The sequence below is a fragment of the Tachyglossus aculeatus genome, chromosome 2 (assembly GCF_015852505.1).
Source record: "Tachyglossus aculeatus isolate mTacAcu1 chromosome 2, mTacAcu1.pri, whole genome shotgun sequence".
In the NCBI taxonomy this organism is placed as follows: domain Eukaryota; kingdom Metazoa; phylum Chordata; class Mammalia; order Monotremata; family Tachyglossidae; genus Tachyglossus; species Tachyglossus aculeatus.
Window position 1 is genome coordinate 22,518,465 of NC_052067.1, and position 23,658 is coordinate 22,542,122.

General features: G+C 39.4%; 1 protein-coding gene across 1 annotated transcript in view; it reads left to right on the top strand.

Moving 5' to 3' along the window:
- Positions 1-16,637, top strand: part of DYNC1LI1 (dynein cytoplasmic 1 light intermediate chain 1) — a 41,554-nt gene extending 24,917 nt beyond the window's left edge. The window contains exons 5-13 of the mRNA XM_038769203.1: positions 689-858; positions 3,129-3,222; positions 3,416-3,551; positions 4,051-4,162; positions 7,984-8,043; positions 8,355-8,399; positions 9,062-9,182; positions 9,436-9,591; positions 9,964-16,637. Of these exons, the coding sequence (XP_038625131.1) occupies positions 689-858; positions 3,129-3,222; positions 3,416-3,551; positions 4,051-4,162; positions 7,984-8,043; positions 8,355-8,399; positions 9,062-9,182; positions 9,436-9,591; positions 9,964-10,076 (1,007 nt within the window). The 3' untranslated portion in view covers positions 10,077-16,637. The remainder of the gene's footprint in view (positions 1-688; positions 859-3,128; positions 3,223-3,415; positions 3,552-4,050; positions 4,163-7,983; positions 8,044-8,354; positions 8,400-9,061; positions 9,183-9,435; positions 9,592-9,963) is intronic.
- Positions 16,638-23,658: the final 7,021 nt, after the last annotated feature.

A 23,658-nucleotide genomic window follows, 5' to 3' on the forward strand; every position in this document is an offset into this window, starting at 1 on the left:
AAGCCACTGGTGCCACCCGATCTCCTCGGAAAGTAGTAGGGCTTTCCATCCCATGGATTTCTTCCCCTTCTTCCCCCTTAATCTTCAGGATCACGTAGTTGGGAGTTCATAATCACGCAACTTAAGTAAATGCCATTACATTATCATGAACTTTTTAATTATTCTCTCCTTATTTCCCACTCCCCTGAATCTATTTTGATGGTGCTTTTTCCTAATCCATTATAGTCATTCAGAATAATCAGTGTGGAGCTGTGTAGGAGTGCGTGTAAATCGAGTGCCTTTTTTCCGAAATTCTGCCCTTAATGATCTCACAAGGGTGTTGTGAAGAAAGAAGTGATATAAGTGGGGGGTGGTATTATGTTCATCTTGGAAATGGAGAAGCTGAGTCACAGACAGTTTATTATATTCCTAAGGTCATTTGGATGGAGGAATAATTGGGATCAGAGCCCAGATCTCCCAGTCCCATGGTCTACCCGCCTCGAGCCCAGGTCTCCCAATCCCATGATCTACCCTGCCTCTCCCAATAATTGATGCGGGGCTTAACTTCATTAACACAGCTTTCCACAAACTACACTGCATACATTTTTTCTCTCTCTAGTGTACTGTAGCAGATAGATTATGGTATTCAAAAAAGCCATTTGCTGAAATAATGAAGTACTTTTCAAATGTGAATTTGATTCCTTTTCAGTGATAAGAGACTTTCAAGAGTACATAGAGCCGGGAGAGGATTTCCCAGCTTCTCCCCAGAGAAGAAATACTACATCACAGGAGGATAAAGATGACAGTGTGATTTTACCACTGGGTGCAGATACACTTACTTATAACTTGGGCATTCCAGTACTAGTAGTTTGCACAAAGGTTTGTTACACATTTACCTTGCATTACTGTATTTATTTGGACATTATCTCTCCTTGATCATTGTTATAATCTTAATGGAAACACCACAATGTACTAATAGCTATTATTTTTTTTGCTCTGTGGTGGAAATAACCATGTTTTTCCAAGTATGGTATGCTCTAAAATAAGACAAGCTCCCTGATTTTTGATCCTCAGTTTTGTGGGGAAAAGAAGTCAAGTTTTGATAAGTCATCTGATCTTGTTTTTGGCCGAGGGTGAATTCAAGGGGATTCGCCGAAGCCACGGTCAGCGTCAGGACCCAGATGAATTCTGGCTCCTCTGCAACTCTGAACTCCAAGTGGGAGAGCACAATTAGCACAAGATATAACTAATTTGCTTCCTAGGCTGAGTTTGAGATGGCAGAGTGAGCTAAGGAATGCCTGAGATCAGTTTCTGAGCTTGGACTAAACTCCCATTTCCTGGAGAATTTCAATTTAAACTGCCTTTTAACCAGAGTTAGATGTTTAAGGGGCACTAAACATCTAAGCACTAAGGGAATACCTAAGCCCCATTTGCAGTCCTGGAATGGGAATTTCAGGGATCCTCTCCCACCCTTCAAAACCTTGAGCCCACCCTGGGGTCCTGAAACATTGGTCTCTGACTACCACACACAGTTTGAGTAGTGTATATTGTGCCAATTTGAGAGACACTATGAGAATTAAAAACAAAAATGAATGGAAACATGCCTGTGGTATTCAAATGAGTACAACAGTGTGTGATTGCTAAAGCCCTGATGCCACTAAATATTTGTCAGGCCAGTGTGGTCTTGATGAAAATTGATGAGCTTTGAAGAAAATACAAATTCAAATTCAAGATGATAGGTGGGACTAGGTGTCGAACTATATCATACAGTTGAGTTGTGTGCTTTTGTAGTACCTTTATCCTATAGAAACCCACTGAATTTATCGCATACCCTTCAAAGTAAAGAGAAAATTGAGATCACTGATGAATGTATTTTGTTTTGGAAAAAGAATTATTTTCCAATGAAAAGGAGAAATTTTGAAGTTTCAAACATATGTTTGGGTATTTTTTTTAATTAACTGAACTATATATATTTTTCTGATTTGTTCTTCATGTTAAATCGAAAATGTTCCTTGCCGAAGTTTTTACATATTAAATCCTCTAAGCAGTTCTTCTGATCTTTTCCTCAATTACAACTAAAAATAGAAAACTATTGAGTGCCTCTTCATAAAGACCCTCATTTGTAAACTGTTCAGTGTACTTCAAAGAAGCAGTTGCACTTTTGTTTTTCCTCTAATTGTTGTTTGCCGTGTTCAATTCCATTTTTCTATTCTTCGGTGCTGAAGGAAGAAGGGAGGGGGTTTAGTGTAATTTGGACCAGAATTAGCAAACTAAAGGAATAGGGTGCAGTTGTCCAAATTGATGAACACTCGATTCTGCCGTAACACATTTTGGCTGCAATGCTGTTAGGGAATTAGGAAAAGTTCTTCCAACGGCATGACCCTCTTTGAATACAGCACAGCATGGTGTCAAAAGGCCCAGAACCAGTTGAACATTTATGCATTGTCAGACATGGATGAGTACAATTCAAATTTTCCTTCTCGAGGGTTGCCAGGTTTTGCAAGAATGCAACCCTTGCATTATCGGAGAACTCAATGTGCCCTACTGCCTTTGCAGCTGATGTATTGAAGGCAACAAATGGGACGATCATTCAGTAGCTCCTCCCCATTTAATTTCTTCACGCAGCAAGTATTTCATAAATGTATGGTGTTGAGCTCTATTATTTTATCACTAAATTATTTAAGGACTTGATTGGGGAGAAATTTTTTGTACCACAAAGGAATTTTGAGTAGAAGTGAGAATTGATTTTGTAAAGTTGGATCTCTCACTTCTAGTTCTGCAGTCTAATCCCACTGAACTTTCTTTTTCTTTCATTTTTATTGCATTTATAAATTCTGAAAAAAATCCTGTACATAATGGTACTCTGGGAATATCCAGGTGCAATGTTCAAGGTGTTCTAGGTCTAGGCAAGGCACCTGGCATTAATGATTGTCTCAAATTGCAAATAAACCTTGTTAAGCCTAAATATATCATGTACAGAAATATTTAAGGTATAATTTTGCCCACAGAAATACTTAAAGCATATTTTTGCCCAGTTGAATCTTTTTGATGGTTTAATTGTCTCTCTGATTTACTTTCAACTGTTATTCAAAGTAAGAGTGGCCGAGTACCCTATTCAGAATCTTATAAATTTTTTTTTAACCTAACAGTGTGATGCCATTAGTGTGTTGGAAAAAGAGCACGACTACAGAGATGAACATTTTGACTTTATCCAGTCGCACATCCGGAAGTTTTGTTTACAGTGTATCCTTTTAAAACTTAGAATTATATAATGGTCATGTGTATATACTCAACTATTATGAGGAAAAGTTTAGCATTTAGAGTCCAAATATATAACATTATGTTCAGCATTCCACAGAACACAAAATTATCTTATTGCAGTCCATTGAGTTAAACTTAACCGTGTAAATAATTTTTCTTTAACAAACGTATTCAGATGGTGCCGCACTCATTTACACTTCAGTAAAGGAAAACAAAAATATAGATTTAGTATACAAATACATTGTTCAAAAATTATATGGATTTCCTTTCAAAATACCTGCTGTCGTTGTGGAAAAAGATGCAGTATTTATGTAAGTATTTTACATTGAGCAAATAGTTTGTGAGCATCTACCAATATAATTATTTGAGAAGTGTATATAAATACTTAAATGCATAATACAGTGGTGGTGATTTGGGGAGGACACTTTTAACCCCAGTACCTTTTCAAATATGAATTTACAAACAGCTTGTGTGTGTGTGTGTGTTAGGATAATTTTCAAATTGGAAGCATTTTATTTGCTCAGTTATGGCTCTACTAAGGTTACACCTTAATTGCAAACAAAGGCATTCAAGTGCTTCTATTTGAGGCTTAAAACTGAAGCAGTTGTACAGTGAATCTTTTAACTGGAACCTTATAATAGGTGTCTAGTAAAAGCAAGTGTTTCTGACATCATTGAAAACTGGAGTATGGTTTTGATTAGGCTTAGTAAAATTGTGATTGGTATTTTAGCTCAATTTGTATTAAGCTTTGTGAAAGAGGATACCTGTTTAGGATTGGAAGGCCTAGTAATTCTAGTGTTTAATTTTTAGCCCAGCAGGTTGGGATAATGACAAGAAGATAGGAATTTTACATGAAAATTTTCAGACATTGAAAGCAGAAGACAGCTTTGAAGACATCATAACAAAACCACCAGTCAGGAAGGTAAATTGAATTTATATTGATTCCAGAGGAAACAAAGAATTATTTCTATGTAATTTCTTCCCAAATGAGTGTCTGTTGAAAGAAATTTAATTTGATAAGGAAGATTGGATTATTTAGAGCAACAAATGTATTTTACAGTCATTGTTAGTAATTTTCTTCCTCTATAATTGCTAATCTTATAAATGGCTACTAGTTTTAAGACTGAAGGGTTTCCTTTACAACTGGGTTGAAGATTTCTTCTTCAAGGATGGTTTGTGATTTGTTTCAACTGTATTGACTACAGTTTTACAGAAATGCTTGAGGTTTTCAGAATTGATTTAGTTTAATTACATCATCCAAATGTTTCTAAACATGGGTGAGCGTGAACGTTAGAATCACTTCATGCTTCTTGCTCAGACTCAAATTTTTGACAGGTCAATCAGCAAGTCCAAATTAAAATTTAAGGCCGGAGGCAGCTTAAGTGTAGCTGCCCGTGGTCATTTGTCATGGCGTTATTAAGAACCTTAAGATTCACATGACTGCTACAGTCAGCCCTTACTGCTTAGGTGTCATTTAACCTCCATGTCTACACCAATTGGCTCAGTCAGGTTTATTCTACACATTTCCAATAGAGGGGAGGCTATGCTGATTTAGTCATTTATTTTTGTGGGGTAAAGGAGTCTAATCTCAGTGCAGCACGAATAGCAGGGAGCTACTCTGTTTACCCTCACCCCTCTCCCTCCTACATCAGGAACAGCGCATAGGGAGAGGGTGAATTTACCGTACCATAGTATAAAAGCTTCTTCCTCATCCCCCAGACCTAACCACATTAAGCAGATTTTGGTTTTTTGAGTCATTTAGGTTTCTTGTGTTAATAGTGGCTGCAAGGAGGGTAAAGAAAGGAATGGGGTTTCTGGTTCAGTACAAAGATTTTCTGGGCCAGGGATAGGCAAAGGGCAGTGCCAGAAAAGGGACTAAGGAATGCTTTTTTAACATTGATCGGACTTTGTCCCCTAATGAGCACCTTCTCAGTATACTGGCCATTTTGTCTACTTTCACCTCGCACTCCCTTGACCTTGTGTATTTGGCCCCTTATAGTGCCTGCCAACACAAGAGGAAAGTGTAAGACAAGGCAGCTTTTTCTCTGCTCCCTTTTGCTCCTTTCCGCTTCCCCTTATACTGGCTGTAATGATCATGTACCTACTGTCACCAATCTTCCTCTTTTCATCTTAACAAATATTGCCCACTTCTCTTAGAATTAAAGAATGGCTCTCTAACCAAGTTTCTGCCGTCAAAATTGCAGTCCCCTTTGAAATGCAATATTCTGATCTTTATAGATAATTTATGTTCATAAATGTTGCTCTGACACCCAGCATATAACTCAATTTTAAAGTACTAAATTACCTGGAGGTTTATTTGTGCCTGTTATGAAAGAAAATATCCATGGTTCTGGGGTTTACATTATTGGTGGTTTGTAACAATTCTGCAGTTTGATGTGAGTCCATTGTTCTGGGATGGTTTAGCATATCTTGTTCATCCACACAGAGAAAAGCCTTCCTGCTTTGCAGGGAGAACAGACACCCTCTGCACTGAGGTAGGGATGGACAGGGCAGCACATCTCATTGCTTGTGCTCCTCTTACTCTTTTCTCAGTAGTATGATGGGGGAAAAGAAAAGGGGGAGAGGAGGAAGGAGGGGTCTGGTCCATAAGATCCTTTCCAACACTTTGATTCCATCATCTATCTCATGAAGAAAGCTAGTCAGTGTTTGACTGGCCTACTGCGTTTTTTTTTTTCTTTTTGCCGCAACATAATGTGTTACATGGGAATGAAACAGTGCTTTTTTTTTTAGGAGCAGCATAGTCTAGTGGAAAGAGCACAGTCCTGGGAGTCAGAGGACCTTGGTTCCAATTCTGGCTCCTCCACTAGCCAGCTGTGTGATCGTGGGCAAGTCATATCACTTTTCTGTGCCTCAGTGTACTCATCTACAAAATGGAGAATTAATACCAGTTGTCCTCATAGAGTCTGTGAGCCCCACATGGGACAAAGGGCTGTGTCCAACCAGATTAGCTTGTATCCATCCCAGGGCTTAGTGCAGTGTCTGGAACAAAGTAAGCACTTAACGAATACCATAATAATAATAATTATTATTATTATTACTTGAAGATTGTAAGCCCCATGTGGGACAGAGATTCCGTCCCACCTGATTGTAAAAATAATAATAATAATTATGGTACTTGTTAAGGGCTTACTATGTGCCAGGCACTATACTAAGTGCTGGAGTGGATACAAGTAAATCGGGTTGGACACAGTCCTTGTCCCATGTGGGACTCACAGTCTCAATTCCCATTTTATAGATGAGGGAACTGAGGCACAGAGAAGTGAAGTGACTTGCCCAGGGTCACCCAGCAAATGACAAATGGCCATGACCTTCTGACTCCTGGGCCTGTGCTCTATGCTATCTTCTTTCTACCCCAGTGCTTAGTAAGTGCTTAAAAAAATACCGCAATTATTATTGTTATTAGGCTAGATAAGGGTGAGTAAATGGGTGGAGAAAGCTAGAGCAGTCATGAAATAGGCTAACAGGCTCTCAAATCACCACAAACATGGGCTCAAGCCAAACCCCAGGAAAGACAGCCTATATTTGCTCTGAAGCCATAGGTAGATCCTAGGTGCCTGACCTTGCTTTTGGCTGGGATTAGGCTATGAATGCATTGCATGCATGTAGTTGACTGGAGAAAGCTAGTCAGTGTTTGACTAGCCTACTGCATTTTTTTTTCTTTTTGCCTCGACATAATGCATTACATGGGAATGAAACTGCTTTTTTTTAGGAGCAGCGTAGTCTAGTGGAAAGAGCACAGTCCTGGGAGTCAGAGGACCTTCTTTCCAATTCTGGCTCCTCCACTAGCCAGCTGTGTGACCGTGGGCAAGTCATATCACTTCTCCGTGCCTCAGTGTACTCATCTACAAAATGGAGAATTAATACCAGTTGTCCTGATAGAGTCTGTGAGCCCAACAGTTGCGTGTGCAGTGCCTCGGCTATTGTCTTTCCAGATGAGCTGCCGCCCCTGACTGGAGGAAGCCCAAAATGGGGTGCCAACTGGAACCAACCCTGTTTATTCTTTAGATTATGTGGGATTCTAATGGGTGCTGATTCCATGGAAACAAGTAGCATCCCTGTGGTCCTTAGGTTGCAAGGGTGTGCCATTTTGATCCTTTGGCACCATCGGCCCCTTCCTCTCTCCTGCCTGGAACTCCCTCCCCCTTCATTTCTGACAGACCACCCCTTTCCCCATCGTCAAAGCCCTATTTAAAATGATTTTTCTTCCAGGAAGCCTTCCCTGACTAAACTCAACTCCCCACTCTATCTCCCTGTGGTCACTTGTGCATTTGGGTCTATACCACCAGAGCACTTTGGCACCCAGTTCTCACCCTTACAGCACAGCTGTACTTTATTTTGTGTGTCTGTTTCCCCCACTGGATTGTAAATTCATTGTGGGCAGGGATCATGTCTGCCACCTCTACTATACTCACCCAAATGCTTGTACAGTGCATACATTAAATGGTCAATAAATACCATTGATTGATCCATCTAAACGACTTTTAATGTTAATTATTAACTCTGGTACTTTAGCAAAAGAGCCTGTTACTAAAGTAAAATAGTATGGGGAATTCACTAGGACCAAACTATATGTAGTAGTATAGCCTTAGGGTATTGGTCTATGTTCCATATTATATCTGTTTACTCTGTGAAAATTAAAATTTTGCACCTGTTTCTGAATGTTTTTTATGTATGGCTAACATAAGGCATGTTGATTGAACTATTTGTTGTTTCTTATTCTAGTTTGTTCATGAGAAAGAAATTGTAGCAGAAGATGACCAAGTGTTTCTTATGAAGCAGCAGGTACACTGACTTTGATTTGGAAGTGGGTAAATAATTACTTCTTATAATTAAGTAGTAATTATAAGAAGTAATAATAATTAATAAGTAAATCATTATTGTCTTGAATTTTCTTAAACACTAGTTGTGTTCTTGAAGAACTTCTTGTATTGGAAAAGTGTAACCATTAATGGTTTTATGATATTACTGTGACTGGCATTTTTTTTTTGCAAATTCTGTAGTAGTGTTATTGTGTTATATGACTGAGGCCATGTGCATGATGTAGCAAAAATATTTAAATGCTAAAAATGTCTAAAGCAGATTTTCTTTTTCAGTCCCAGTTAGCAAAGCAGCCACCAACTGCAGCTGGAAGGCCCGTGGTTAGTATATTTAACAAAACTACTTACATAATGCAGGAGAATAAAGTTTAATGTGCCTCATGGGCCACAAGACATCTTTGTCTTTAAACTGAATTTCACTTAAAAATAATTGTGTTTCTAGGTTTGTTTTAAAAAATATATTTATGCTCTTTAAGTACCATTCTTCCAAAGACCTCCAGAGACTTATTCATTTATTCATTCAGTCGTATTTATTGAGCATTTACTGTGTGCAGAGCACTGTACTAAGCGCTTGGGAAGTGCAAGTCGGCAACATATAGAGACGGTCCTTATCCAGCAACGGGCTCACAGTCTAGGAGGGGGAGAAAGACAACAGAACAAAACATGTAGACGGGGGTCAGTCGTCAAAATGGTTTTTTTAACGTCCCTCCATTTTAATTTTAATCTTACCACTGCCATTCTTCCCACTGCTCCCATTCACAGAAGCATCATATTTAAATCCAGATATTCTCAAATCTGGTTTCCCCTTACTGTCCTCTTGTAGCTATTCTGAGACCAGGATTTTTTGTGTGTGGAGAGAGTGCAGTGAGTTCTAGTTGCCAGTAGAACTCCAAATATTTTGTGCAGATGATGAATTCCCGTGAAATAGCGTGTTGAGAAGGTTTTGGCTGTTTGTAAACTCCATCTCTTCTGTTTCAATTTAGGATGCCTCACCTAGGGTTCCCGGAGGCTCCCCTCGAACCCCAAACCGATCAGTTTCATCCAATGTTGCCAGTGTGTCTCCTATCCCCGCTGGGTCAAAAAAAATTGATCCAAATATGAAAGGTATCTTTTTCTGGGAAAAAAACAAACACTATCTGGTGAATCTTCTATGATCCCTTTCATTTCTTTTAGCATTTATAGTATTTGTTCTTCTTAATTACTCACAACCATTCTAATAGGGGAGCTTAATATTTGAATAACCTGAGTCATAAAGAACGTACTCTAACCAAGATCTCAAAGTCAGGCTCTTCTTGAAGAAATTGTAGTGCATTTCTATTTCATAATCAATTTTCATTTCTGATCCACTTTAATTTAGCTGGAGCTACAAGTGAAGGAGTCCTCGCTAATTTCTTCAATAGTTTGCTGAGTAAAAAAACAGGCTCTCCAGGTACTCCTGGAGTTGGTGGTGGCAGCCCTGGAGGTGGAGGTGGAGGTGGTAGCAGCAGTTTACCACCCTCTGCAAAAAAATCAGGTATGATTGACCACATACAGTGAATAATTTGAATTTAAGCTATTGAGAGCAGATGATGGAGTTTTCATATTATAGAATCAATTTCAAGACGCGTTTAAAGAAATAGTTCAAGTTGATTTGCAAGAGTGTTCTTGTAGAAGAAGCAGTTTAGACACAAAGGGGTATGTTGGTGCTGTTGCAGGGCTTACCTGTGGTTCCCAATACTATTGTTAAACAACGCGACTACCTCTATTTAAACTGAACACCTGGGCAGCCTCTTCTTTGACCTGAAACGTTAAACAAGTTGTTGATTTAAAAACTAGTTCTTATTGGGAGCATTTTCAGAAAGAAAACTCAATTGAGTGATCTGTTTTCTTTTTTTTTCCCCCATAGGCCAGAAGCCTGTCTTAACAGATGTTCAAGCGGAATTGGACAGAATTTCCCGAAAACCGGATATGGTCTCTCCTACCACACCTACATCCCCTTCAGAAGGAGAAGCATCTTGAAGATACCAAATAAAGCCATTTATTCAGTTTTCTGGGATAATGTAAACTTGCCTCTGCCTTTTCCTTCAAAAGTGGAATTAGGGAGCAGAAATGCTATTTCAGAAGGACAAAATTTAATATGTCATTTTTTGTTGCCCAACTTTACAAAAAGGGATATGTACAGAAGGAAAATTATGCTACACTACGTAGGACTACTGTCTGCATTGCCACTTTGCATAAAGAAGTAATTCTGGGGTTTTGTCAAACTCAAAGTAATTTGTAAAACGGCAACATATCCATTTGATATGATAAGTTATTTGAAAAGGCTGTTAACAGGAGGGTGTGGGGAAGGGAGGCGAGAGGATATGCAGGGCACTTGACTGACTTTGAATCCCCATCCCTTTTAGTTATGGTTATTAAATTAAAGTTGTAAACATTAACCTGCTAGTTTTGCTGGAAGAAAGAAGATAATCAGTTAACTATTTTGTGCACCAAAATAAATTAATTCAAATAAATTACTGCCACAAATGGAATATGCTGAGAAAGCTATCAGATTTCCTATGCGATGATAGATTGTGGTCCAGTAAATGCTGATTGCGATATTACTTACAGAAATATTGACAAGTTGACTTTCATCAACTGCAGGCGGGGCATACCTACTAAATATTTAAAAAGCAATGCAGAGGTTATCAAAATGTAAAGAGTAACAATTTACAGACTTGTCTCTATATGGCTCAGCCTTAACACACCCCTTTGTTTTCCACATTCAGTGATCGTTTCAAATATTAGTCTTTAAAACTGTAATCAGTTAATAAAGTATTTATTCTCAGCATATAGATTAATTAATTCATTGCATTCTTATATTTAAATTTGTATTTATTAGCCAATGAAAGATTTTCTAGTATTTTCTTAGTATTCGGCTCAGAAAGATTTATTAAACTCTCGTGTTTCCCATCTTTTCATTATAAATTTATCTCTGGCACAACTAGTTGGTAAAGAAGGTTGACATTTGTGTAATGTCTCGATATTAGAGAAGTACTAAGACCTGATGGTCTAGTTTTTGTTCACTTTATCCTTCTTCCCCCTCACCCCCCCAGGATATTTCTTACCCACACAATCTTGTCCGCATTCTTAGGAAGTAAATTGCATTCCAACAGACTTCTGGAACTCATTAAGTTGTAGCAGATACTGTTTTTCAAACCTTAATTGATGCACTAAAGTCCGATCATCACTTTATTAATTCACACTAGGATAGGGCTTGACGACAGAGACCATTTAAGAGTTTAAGTAAGGTCAGTTAAGAAGAATATCCGCTTTGGATTTAAAGCCAGTTTTGTTTCATTGTTTAAAAGGCTTTTCTGTTGGTGTGTTCTTATTTAACAGTGTAGCATTCTAAAAGATGCTATTCAGTGGGATTTTCTAAAACGTTAAAGTACAACAATCCCTCAAGGTAAGGAAATTCACTCGTTTGTAAATCTGTTTCTCCTATCGAACACTAGTTAAATTTCTTAAATGTAGTTGAGAACTTTGGTATACTAGAAGTGTGATATGATTTAAAACTTACTTTATAGCTTGGTATGTAAGGAGCACTTTGCAAAATGAAGGGTGCATATTAACTGAAGAAGAAATTTAAGAAAGTCTATTTTCTTAGGCAAAATGGTTGAGCTAAGAAATGGTTCTACAGTTGTAGGAAGCTATTCTGAGGTAATCTGTTAATTGAAGCGGAACGACTTCATAGTATAAAGAGGGTAGATACAAGAAGGATAGAATTGGTGCATGGTGTACATTTCTCCATTCCTTAAATATCTGCTGCTGGGCTTGACTGACTGAAGAAGAGAATGGTGTTATACATATGGGGCCCTGGAGATAGATTGGAGAGAGAATATTGTATATGGCCAATCTAAAATCATTGGCATGGCTTGTTTTAGCTGATTCAATTGTAACTGCTTTAACCTTTTTTAATTTTACAAATATTTTTGTACCGATTATTTTTTAAAGTGATTTTTCCATTCCATCCATTACAAAACCCTTTGTGAAACTGAACACATGCCTCAACTATTCAGTAAATGCCCATGATATGATTTATTTATTTTTTGAACTTTCAGATGTGTTTTGATTTTCACTGTGAAAATGCCAGAATTGCATGTTTAATGAATTCCTACATGCAGCAAACTTAACATTACTCATTCTTTTATTTCATAAAAAAAATTCATCTTGAACTGATTTAGCCATATATGCCCAATGATATTTAGGCTGTATGCCAAAAAAGTGGTAGCCTGAATACAGTTTTTTTTCTGCAGTAAAATTTTTGGGATCCCATTAAAATTAGGATGGTTTTCTAAAGTACCCCAGTTCTGAACTTGAAAGGTACATGGGTGCAACTTCATCTCAGAGCTGATCATTTTTCAGAGATCCTGAAAGGTTTCACTTTAGGATTATATTTTGTGAACTCCCATGAATTAGCATTATTTCTTCTTGTATCTTATCCAGAGACCAGGAATTTGTTGTTCCTGTTCTGCTGTTTGATAGAAGTTATTAGCCCCTTCACCCTTAAGAAGTCTCCCAAATTTTTTTAAGCTCTGTAAATTGCGAAGCAAATTTGCACCTATGCATTTTCATAAATTAATCTTAGTTCCCAACCTGAATTTTTACATGCAGTCCTTACAGTCCATGCCAGACATCTGATTTTTTTTTGTTAAATTGTGGAGGAGGAGGGGGGTTGTTCATTATGACACCCCAAGTCACTCTTTGAAAGTGTGACCAAATATGCTAATACAGAAAGATCCTTTAGATTTTTGGAGTTGGGTAGAAACATTGATCTTTGAGGTGATGGTCGGGCTTCAAAGTTTTCATAGCCCCTGTTCTGGGCCTTTTCTGGTCCAGCATTACCTTTTTTTGCACCTTCCAATTCACCATTATTATGGTGATGAAGTTTTAAGCCTTGTGAATGCAATTGTGATCCAATTATAAGGAAAATAAAGGCTTAGCCCTGACATTCTTTTCTCCCCTCTTTCTCCACTGAGGTGTGCCAGAAGCTTGAGGATTCTTTTTCAATGCAGTGTGGTTACAATTGCACTATAAAGTCATTTTTTTCAAAATTTTGTGATTAACATTGGATTAGGTCCAAGGAGGCTGGAACTGGAAACAATAAGGGGTTTGGTTAATAAATTAGAGAAATTTCAGATCCTGTCCTTTTCTTAGTGTGCAAATAACCCAATGAGTAGCAAAAGTAAAATTAACAAAAGATTCTGCTATTCTTAATAATCGGCATTAGAATAGAAATGTTGGAAGTATTTTAAATTCAGGCACCATTTTCTTTGGAGACAATTGGAAATGAGTGAATTCAGAAAACATGTTTTGAATTTAGGTACTAACTTGCCAGACCATGCAAGGGAACAAGAGTGGAGCTTCTACTTACCTATAAGTAAGCTCAAAAAAGAAACTGCAGGGCCTCTCAAAGCAAAATGTTTGGTACTGTCAAATCAATAGTATTGGGCGCTTACTATGTGCAGAGCACTGCACTAAGCACTTGGGAGAGTACAATGCAACAATACTTTCCTGAATTCTAATGATATCCAATGTATCTTTCAGTAAACAGAAGATAACGGTGGTAAACACCTGACTTGAAGTCTATTGGTATGTCTGAGGAGCTGAGGAACTTCAACTTCTATCTTGGTTTTGAGCGAATTAGTGCAATAAAATGGAAGTAAAAAAAAATTTGTGAGCTGTTTGAGGTGGGTAATGCTAGTCTACCTAAGTATCTTCAGGGGTGAGACACAAAGCAGTTGCTGCCATTACACTTATGTCAACCTGGTCCTGAAAGTAGAGGATGGATTTTACTTAGCCTAATTTCTACTCTCTGCATCATTTTTTAAACAGTTCTGTAAAGTCAATTTAGGCAGTGAAAACTTTAAGAAAACCTATCAGCAGTTCTGAGACCATCCTAATTCTGCCATGGTCAGCCTAAATTGGTTTAGCACATTCGGGTATAAATTGTTAACGTTTCTACTGCAGCAAGGGAAGTGACGTTATTATGGCAATGTGATTTCTGGAAGGCTTTTTATTTTTTTCTGGAATATTTTCCCTTCTCCAGACTCTTTTCAGAATGAGTTTTTCTAAGTAACTAGTACCCATGCTCAGTTTTTGTTTACCTCATTTGCACATGACACCCTTTCACTCCAATATACAAACCTCACCTCAAAACCAAGATAAATTTGGGATTGATTGAAGATTGCCTTAACACTGCTATATCCCAACCAGTGGATGTGCTTTTGAGCATTCATTTAATCATTAGTGTCACCTGCAAATGCCAGAAAGGAGAATAGGACTGAATAAACACTTTCCATGTAGATGTGGCTGTGTATGTGAATCCTAAAAATAAAAAGTAAAACATTACCCAAGTTTTTGGAATTCAAACTTGAATTTTTATCTGAACCTTCTTTAAACATATCTAATCATTACTCATCTCCTGAAGTATTAGGCACTATTAGACCATTGGCTCTGCTTGAACATGAGGGCCTGTAGGACAATCCAGAAAGCAAAAACTTCTTTCAAAATATCAATTTAAAATCTAAATTTGGAGCCCATCTAAATAAAGGGAATGAAGTTAGGTAGTAATGTGGTTTTTTTTATATGCTACCCCCTTACCAGATCCCCTTCCATGTGATAAAAAGGTAATATGCTTAAAATCTATTGACTACATAATGACTTCCTTTTGATGTCTTTGATTTTAGGGAATTATTTACAGTGAAGTCAAAAATAGATAAGGAAGATGTCAAGTTTTATCACAAATAACTTAAGAACTAGTGCTGCCACTTTCTTGGTCTGTAAAGCACAGTATCACATAAATATTTTAAAACCACACCAAACTCTTGTTCCTATAACCACAGGTAAGGTAAATACACTGACAATTCAGAAATCTCATGTTAGCTAGTAGTTTCATAGCTTTTTACAGGAGCTGTCAAGAAATCAAAAATTTGGCTAGTGTAAACATTCCTCCCTTCCCTTCTGTTTAAAGTATTCTAGTGAAATGGTCAAAAGACGGGTGGAGAGAATAGAGAAGGTAAACAGCAAAGAACCCGAATAATCCACTAAAGGGATAATCAGTCTTTGGATTTTTGAGAACTGGATATTCTAGAGGTTTGTGAGATTTTAGTCGTAGATTAGGTGCAAGTTTTGCTAACAATGTGACACAAATCTTAAGTTTAAAGTTGTGGGAAGATTATTCCTGGAAAGTGGGCTATGTAAATATAGTTGTGTTCCTAAAATATGGGTCCGTCACCTCTCAAGCTTTGTACTGGCTCGTAATTGAATTTGGAGTTTTTACTATTTCCGCCAAGTGTATACCATATGCCCTGGACCACTGATTTATTAATAATGAGGTCAGTGATGCTGAGGGAAAATAGAATTAAAATAGGAAGATGTCATTTTTTCTTCAACTTAAAAATAACGGCTACTGAGGTTAATTAAAGAGGAAATTGGTGAACACTGCTGAACACTGTTCAAGGTGCACTGTACAGCCTACACCTTTTGAATAAACTTCCAGACTCTTAGTGTTTGGGTAGTTTTCCACTTTTTAGATGAAGTGACTGCTGAAACACTACTCTGCGGCATATGCAATGTAATCTTAAAACAAGTAATCTTAACAGAATAGAGAATGCTAAGTTGATCTTTTCAGTTGTCTAAATATGCAAACCAAAGTACCATCTTTGCCTTTTTTTCTTTGGATTTCTGGCCTTTTAGTGTGCACCGTGGCATGACTAAATATCTTCAAACCTAGGCACATTAACCACAATCTGGTTAATGTAATGGCTAAGGAAGAAAGGGACTGAGTCATTTTCTGTTAGAGGAAACAGTTTTTTTGGTTTTGGTTTTTTCTTTTTCTGGTCAAAAGGCCCCTCAACTGAATCTTACTTAAACATTTGTTGGTTGCAGTTTTTCCTCTTGTTATTCAAAATGTTCGTTATGGGCAAGTTTCATTACGGGGTTAGCAACTTAAGTTGGGATAATGTGGAGAAAGACCCTGTGCATAAAGCTGTCTTTACCATAATAAATGGATGTTAGATATCAGAAATAGCATTTTGATAATGCTCCAGGTACACTAGTAACCAACATTTAGTTAGCTTTTCCCCCAAACTTAAAAACTAACGATACTAAGCGTATACTTTCACTTGTGCTAGTAGCATGGACAATTTGTTTTTGTAAGCTTTTAGAGAGGCCCATTCCTTTACCACTCTGTCTTATTAAATGCTGTAAATGAGCTCTCTCTCTCTCATAGGAGAAACTGTCAGTTGACTTTCCAATCTGGTATAAAAGAGAGATCAGAATAGAGCTCTCTGAATGCATGAAAAAGCAAAAAAGCTCTTCATATGTATCACTTCTATTTTTGAGAAGATAATTTAAGTAATTTAAAAATCCAAAGACAGCCAGTTGCCTCTGTCAATTCAGGTTGATAACTTTACTCAAGTTCCTCTTTTCTTGGAAAATATAAACTGTATATGCCAGTCTCTTGCAAAATGGCTACTTATACTTAACTTTTTATGTATGCTTTACCTAAATTAAAATGATTTCTTGCTAACTGAATCTAGGTTACAACCTGATTCCCTTTGGCTTCCTATTGAGATGTTAAATTCAGTCTCTTTGTGTATTCTGTATGCAATACTGTGTCTGTCAGAAAGTTAGTTGTTTCTGGAATAAAATTTTACAGCCATCATCATCATCATCATCATCATGTCCTCACTGAGTGTCCATAAGGTGCAGAACACTGTTCAAGGTGCACTGTACAGCCTACACCTTTTGAATAAACTTCCAGACTCTTAGTTTCGGATAGTCTTCCACCTGAGAAGGAACCCCAAGAAACCTTGCCCTACTACTGGGTAAAATAAGTGTAATCCCTAAAAAGTGGACTTGCTGTTTTTAATATGGAAAAGCAAAGGTTGAAACGCATGTGTGCTGGTAATTCTGGGGTTTATTAAAAAAAAAAAATTCCCACCACCATTGGCCTAGGATTCCACCAGAGAAAAACGATTAAAACACTGTATTTCAGTCAAACAGATGTCAAGCTTAGAGTTTGTGTAATTGAAAATAATCTGGAAAAAAAAATGTACCATTATGAAGGAAGCCCAGAAGAGCTGAATGTTTCAAAATGAAACAATTTTAAAGACACGGGAATGGTTGAAACGAGGTTGCTTTTATAGAATCCCCCAAGGAACTCAAAATGAGGAATGCTGTAAAAAGTGGAAGGTAATGCCAGGATCCAAGACAGTAATAGTAATAATTGTGGTATTTGTTGAGCTCTTACTATGTGCCCAGCACTACGCTAAGCGGTGGGGTGGATACAAGCAAATCAGGTGGGTCACAGTCCCTGTCCCTTGTGAGACTCTCGGTCTCAATCCCCATTTTACAGATGAGCTGAGGCCCAGAAAGGTGAAGCCGCTCCCCCAAAGTGATGTAGCATTCAAGTGGCAGGGCTGCGATTATAATAATGATATGATAATGATGGCGTTTATTAAGCGCTTACTATGTGCAAAGCACTGTTCTAAGCGCTGGGGAGTTTACAAGGTGATCAGGTTGTCCCACAGGGGGCTCACAGTCTTCATCCCCATTTTCCAAATGAGGGAAGTGAGGCACAGAGAAGTGAGATGACTCGCCCAAAGTCACACAGCTGACAGTTGGCAGGGCTGGGATTTGAACCCATGACCTCTGACTCCAAAGCCCGGGCTCTTTTCCACTACACCACGCTGCTTCACCAGATCTGAGTCGGGCCCTGCTCAAGGAGGGAGTGGCGGGTGGGCTCTCGTCACTGACTGTTCTGTGTCCCCCTCTGGGGCTGGGGGTGCCCAAATGTTGTTTCCACTTAATAATCAAATGTATTTATCATTCTGAAAAATTGCTATGATCCAGGGGAGAAAACCAGGGCTCCCAGAGGCTTTTCCACATGCCTGGGCACACACTTTCATTCAATCGTATTTATTGAGCGCTTACTGTGTGCAGAGCACTGTACTAAGCGCTTGGGTAGTACAAGTTGGCAACATATAGAGACAATCCCTACCCAACAGTGGGAATTATGCAGCAGCCAGCTTTAAACCCTGTCACTCCTCCACCTCTATAATAATAATAATAATAATAATGATGGCATTATTAAGTGCTTACTATGTGCAAAGCACTGTTCTAAGCGCTGGGGAGGTTACAATAATAATAATAGCATTTATTAAGCGCTTACTATGTGCAAGGCACTGTTCTAAGCGCTGGTGAGGTTACAATAATAATAATGATAGCATTTATTAAGCGCTTACTATGTGCAAGGCACTGTTCTAAGCGCTGGGGAGGTTACAATAATAATAATAATAATAATGATAGCATTTATTGAGCGCTTACTATGTGCAAGGCACTGTTGTAAGTGCTGGGGAGGTTACAAGGTGATCAGGTTGTCCCACATGAGGCTCACAGTCTTAATCCCCATTTTGCAGATGAGGTAACTGAGGCCCAGAGAAGTTAAGTGACTTGCCCAAAGTCACACAGTTGGCATTTGGCGGAGCCAGGGTTTGAACCCATGACCTCTGACTCCAAACCCCGTGCTGTTTCCATTGAGCCATGCTGCTTCTCTAAATTAAATCCTCCGAGCCGGAATCGAACCAGCGACCTAAGGATAACCGTGAGACGACCACTACATCAGGTTGTCCCACGGGGTGTTCACAGTCTTAATCCCCATTTTACAGATGAGGTAACTGAGGCACAGAGAAGTGAAGTGACTTGCCCGAAGTCCCACAGCTGACAAGGGGCGGAGTCAGGATTTGAACCCATGACCTCTGACTCCAAAGCGCATGCTCTTTCCACTGAGCCACGCTAGTGGATCTATTGTAAAATTACGGAAAGGGTCGAGTGCCCACTTGGCTTGGGAGGAACCCACCCTCACTGCCCTCTCCCCTGCACGTTCTGAGCCGGGTGGTGTATGTGGTTTTTCAGCCTAAAGAGTTGCTGTGTTATTTCAATCAATCAATCAATCAATCAATCGTATTTATTGAGCGCTTACTGTGTGCAGAGCACTGTACTAAGCGCTTGGGAAGTACAAATTGGCAACATATAGAGACAGTCCCTACCCAACAGTGGGCTCACAGTCTAAAAGTTTCATGGAGGGAACCCAGGGGGACCATTGGATTCCCTATATTCCTGGCCTCTGGTGTTGGACAAAAAATAGTAATAATGATGATGGCATTTGTTAAGCGCTTACTATGTGCAAAGCACTATAGTAGCCCCCTCTTGCCAGAGTCAAGGGTTTCATAGCAGGGGAGACCAAAAGAGGGCTTCCCTGAATACCACAATCTGAAGTAGAACTAAAGCAACCCTTCCCTCTCCTGCAGCCCAGTTGAGAGAGGTAGTTGAGGTAGCTGAGTCGGGAAATAATTATTTACATTTTGTTCCTTGAAATGTTTGAAACCTTTTCACTTCACTTTGATTAATAATAATAATAATAATAATAATGGCATTTGTTAAGCGCTTACTATGTGCAAAGCACTGTACAAGCTGATCAGGTTGCCCCAGGTGGAGCTCACAGTCTTAATCCCCATTTTACAGATGAGGTAACTGAGGCACCGAGAAGTTACATGACTTGCCTAAAGTCACACAGCTAAAAAGGGGTAGACCCGGGATTAGAACCCATGACCTCGGACTCCCGAGCCTGTCTTCCTTCCACTGAGCCATGCTGCTTCTCGAATTAGTCAAGTTGGACCCAGTCCCTGTCCCACATGAAATGTGTACTGTAATAATTTCATTATTAATATTCCGATGTCCCATTGACTGTTAGCCTGGATTTTTGAACCAATGGAAAGGGGGTTGGTTTTGTAGCTTTTTATCGTAATTCAGTTTTATTTGCCTAGCATTTGTTAGCTGGGCTCCTAGAGTTAAGGTTGCAAGGCCATGATGTTTCATACATATTTATTACTCTATTTATTTTACTTGTACGTATCTATTCTATTTATTTTATTTTGTTAGTATGTTTGGTTTTGTTCTCTGTCTCCCCCTTTTAGACTGTGAGCCCACTGTTGGGTAGGACCTGTCTCTATATGTTGTCAATTTGTACTTCCCAAGCGCTTAGTACAGTGCTCTGCACACAGTAAGCGCTCAATAAATACGATTGATGATGATGATGATGATACAGGTATCCCAATTGGCCACAGAATCCACTCCGGTCTGAGAGTTGCTCCGTTCTTTCCTACAAATCCTGCTGCCAGCCTGTGTTTCCAGAGGTTTTCCTGTAGCCGCCTAGATTGATATGGTAGGGGGATAGGAGTGGATGACTAAAAAAAATCTTAAAGATTCTCTGTTCAAATATACCTCCTCCTTGCATTTACAGGGCACAATTCTGATCAGTCAGGCCCTAAGCATTAAGCTTGTCCCAAACAGAATCCAGAATAAAGTGGAATTTTTCTCCTAAAAAAAAATATGGAAATAATAATTTCCTGGCACCGGTACAACCGTTCTGAATTCTGCCACCGCAGGTTTTTATTTAGTTTGAAACTGAAAGTCAGCTCACATTGGGAAATGCATGTTAAACATGAGTGTTTAAATCCATTTTTTTTTACATAAACTAAGAAGAGCCTTTTAAAAAGTGGTGGGACATTTTAGGGAGTAGATGGAATATGGCATTTCTGAGGCTCTTTTCCAGTTGTGCAAATGACTTACCATAGACTGGCAGATGGGTTGCTGTGCTGAAAAGGAAGAAAAAGGATCAAATGGATTAATAGGAATGAGATCTTATGTGAGTCAAGAACTCAGAAAGGGGGACGAGACTTGAAAGGGAATTGGGAGCCCTTACAATGACTTCTAGGTGGGAACCACCTGAGAGCCAGATCATTTAGGATTTAGTAAAGAGAAGTTGTTTGTCACCTCGCTCCTCATCATCATCAATCGTATTTATAGTATTTATTGAGCACTTACTGTGTGCAGAGCACTGTACTAAGCGCTTGGGAAGTGCAAGTTGGCAACATATAGAGACGGTCCCTACCCAACAGTGGGCTCACGGTCCAGAAGGGGGAGACAGACAACAAAACAAAATATATTAACAAAATAAAATAGAATAAATATGTACAAATAAAAGAGTAATAAATACGTACAAACATATATACATATTCATTCATTTATTCAATCGTATTTATTGAGCGCTTACTGTGTGCAGAGCACTGTGCTAAGCACTTGAGAAGTACAAGTTGGCAATGTATAGAGACGGTCCCTTCATGCACCTTAGTTCTAACTTGAAAGTGGTTTCTTCTGTCCAACAGAAGAGCAGAGAGGCCCACCTCTCTGCCCAAACTTCAAGTTTCCACTGGAGACAGAAGTAGCTCTCAAAGTCATCATCAAATCTATTTATCATCCTAAAAAGTTGGTTCAGGGGAGAAAACCAGGGCTCCCAGGGGTTTTTCCACATGCCTGGACACACTTCAAATTATGCAACGGCCAGTTTTAAACCCTGTGAATCCACCACCTCTATGAAAGCTAATGGATCTACTCTACCGAAAGGGTAGAGTGCCCACTTGGCTTTTTATCCCCTGGCTTTACCCCCCAAAATCAGATGGTACCTCTTCCTTTTTGGAGAAAACACTTTTAACTTGGTTTAAGGGCTTCTCCCCCACCTCTATTTTGCCACCCAAATGGAGGAGGCCTCAGACTGCATCCAATTCTCCCTATCAGCCGACTCGTAGTAAGTGCTGCTGGACTCAGGGGAACTGTGTGAGTGGTTTGACTAACTCGGGGCATGTTCTCCGAGTGGGAAGGACATACCTTTTTCCCTCTTGGCTACTGGGGCCTGACAAGTGCTCAACAAATGGCAAGGGGCTAGAAAAGACATTGCTGTATTTTCATGAATAATGGGTACAAGTGTGTAGGTGGAAAGAGCATAGTGTTAGGAGTCAGAGGACCTGAGTTCCAATTCTGCCACTTGCCTGCTGTGTGACCTTGGGCAAGTCCCTTAACTTCTCCGTGATTCAGTTTTCTCAACTGAAAAATGAGGATTCCTACTTAGATTGGGAGTCCCATGTGGGACAGGGACTGTGCCTGACCGGAGCAACTTGTATCTAACCCAGCGCTTAGAACACTGCTTGACACAAAGTATTTAACAAATACCATTATTATTATTATCAAATGTAAGTTTCTCAAAGATACTCCCGAATGCCAGTATCAGCAGCATCTTCAGAAGGAAGATGCACAAGGTGCTCTGCACATAGTAAGCGCTCAATAAATACGATTGAATGAATGAAATGAGTGAATGAAGGACGCCTCTACCACCAGAGGGCAGGGAAGAGCTGTTTAAAGTCTTTCAATAATAATAATAATAATAATAATAATAATAATAATAATGGCATTTATTAAGCGCTTACTATGTGCAAAGCACTGTTCTAAGCGCCGGGGAGGTTACAAGGTGATCAGGTTGTCCCACAGGGAGCTCACAGTCTTCATTCCCATTTTACAGATGAGGGAACCGAGGCCCAGAGAAGTGAAGTGACTTGCCCAAAGTCACACAGCTGACAATTGGCAGAGTGGGGATTTGAACCCATGACCTGTGGCTGAACAGAGCGGGCTTTAATAAATACCATTATTATTATTATTAAATGAGCGTTTCTCAAAGGTACTCCAGAATGTCAGTATCAGCAGTGTGGCTCACTGGAAAGAGCACGGGCTTTGGAGTCAGAGGTCGTGGGTTCGAATCCCGGCTCCACCACAAGTCTGCTGTGTGACCTTGGGCAAGTCACTTCTCTGAGCCTCAGTTCCATCATCTGTAAAAACGGGGATTAAGACTGTGAGCCCCATGTGGGACAACTTGATCACATTGTATCCCCCCCCAGCGCTTAGAACAGTGCTTTGCACATAGTAAGCGCTTAACAAATGCCATTATTATTATTATTATTATTATCAGCAGCATCTTCAGAGTGAAGGACGCCTCTACCACCACCGGCCTGTTTACTTGCTTTCTGCCTTACTACCACCAGAAGGCAGGGAAGAGCTGTTTAAAGCCTTTTAATAATTATAATAATAATGGCATGTATTAAGCGCTTACTATGTGCAAAGCTCCGTTCTAAGCGCCGGGGAGGTTACAAGGTGATCAGGTTGTCCCACAGGGGGCTCAAAGTCTTCATCCCCATTTTACAGATGAGGGAACTGAGGCCCAGAGAAGTGAAGTGACTTGCCCAAAGTCACACAGCTGACAATTAGTGGAGTGGGGATTTGAACCCATAATAATAATAATAATAATAATAATAATGGTATTTGTTAAGCGCTTACTGTGTGCAAAGCACTTTTCTAAGCACTGGGGAGATTACAAGGTGATCAGGTTGTCCCGGGGGGGTTCACAGCTTTAATCCCCATTTTACAGATGAGGTAACTGAGGCCCAGAGAAGTGAAGTGACTTGCCCAAAGTCACACCCCTGATAGTTGGCGGAGTCAGGATTTGAACCCATGACCTCTGACTCCAGAGCCCGGGCTCTTTCCGCTGAGCCCCGCTGCTTCTCTAAGCAGTGGGGAGGTTACAAGGTGATCAGGTTGTCCCCGGGGGGGGGGGGGGGGGGGGGGGGGGGGGCGGGTCAGTGAAAAGAGCCCGGGCTTTGGAGTCAGA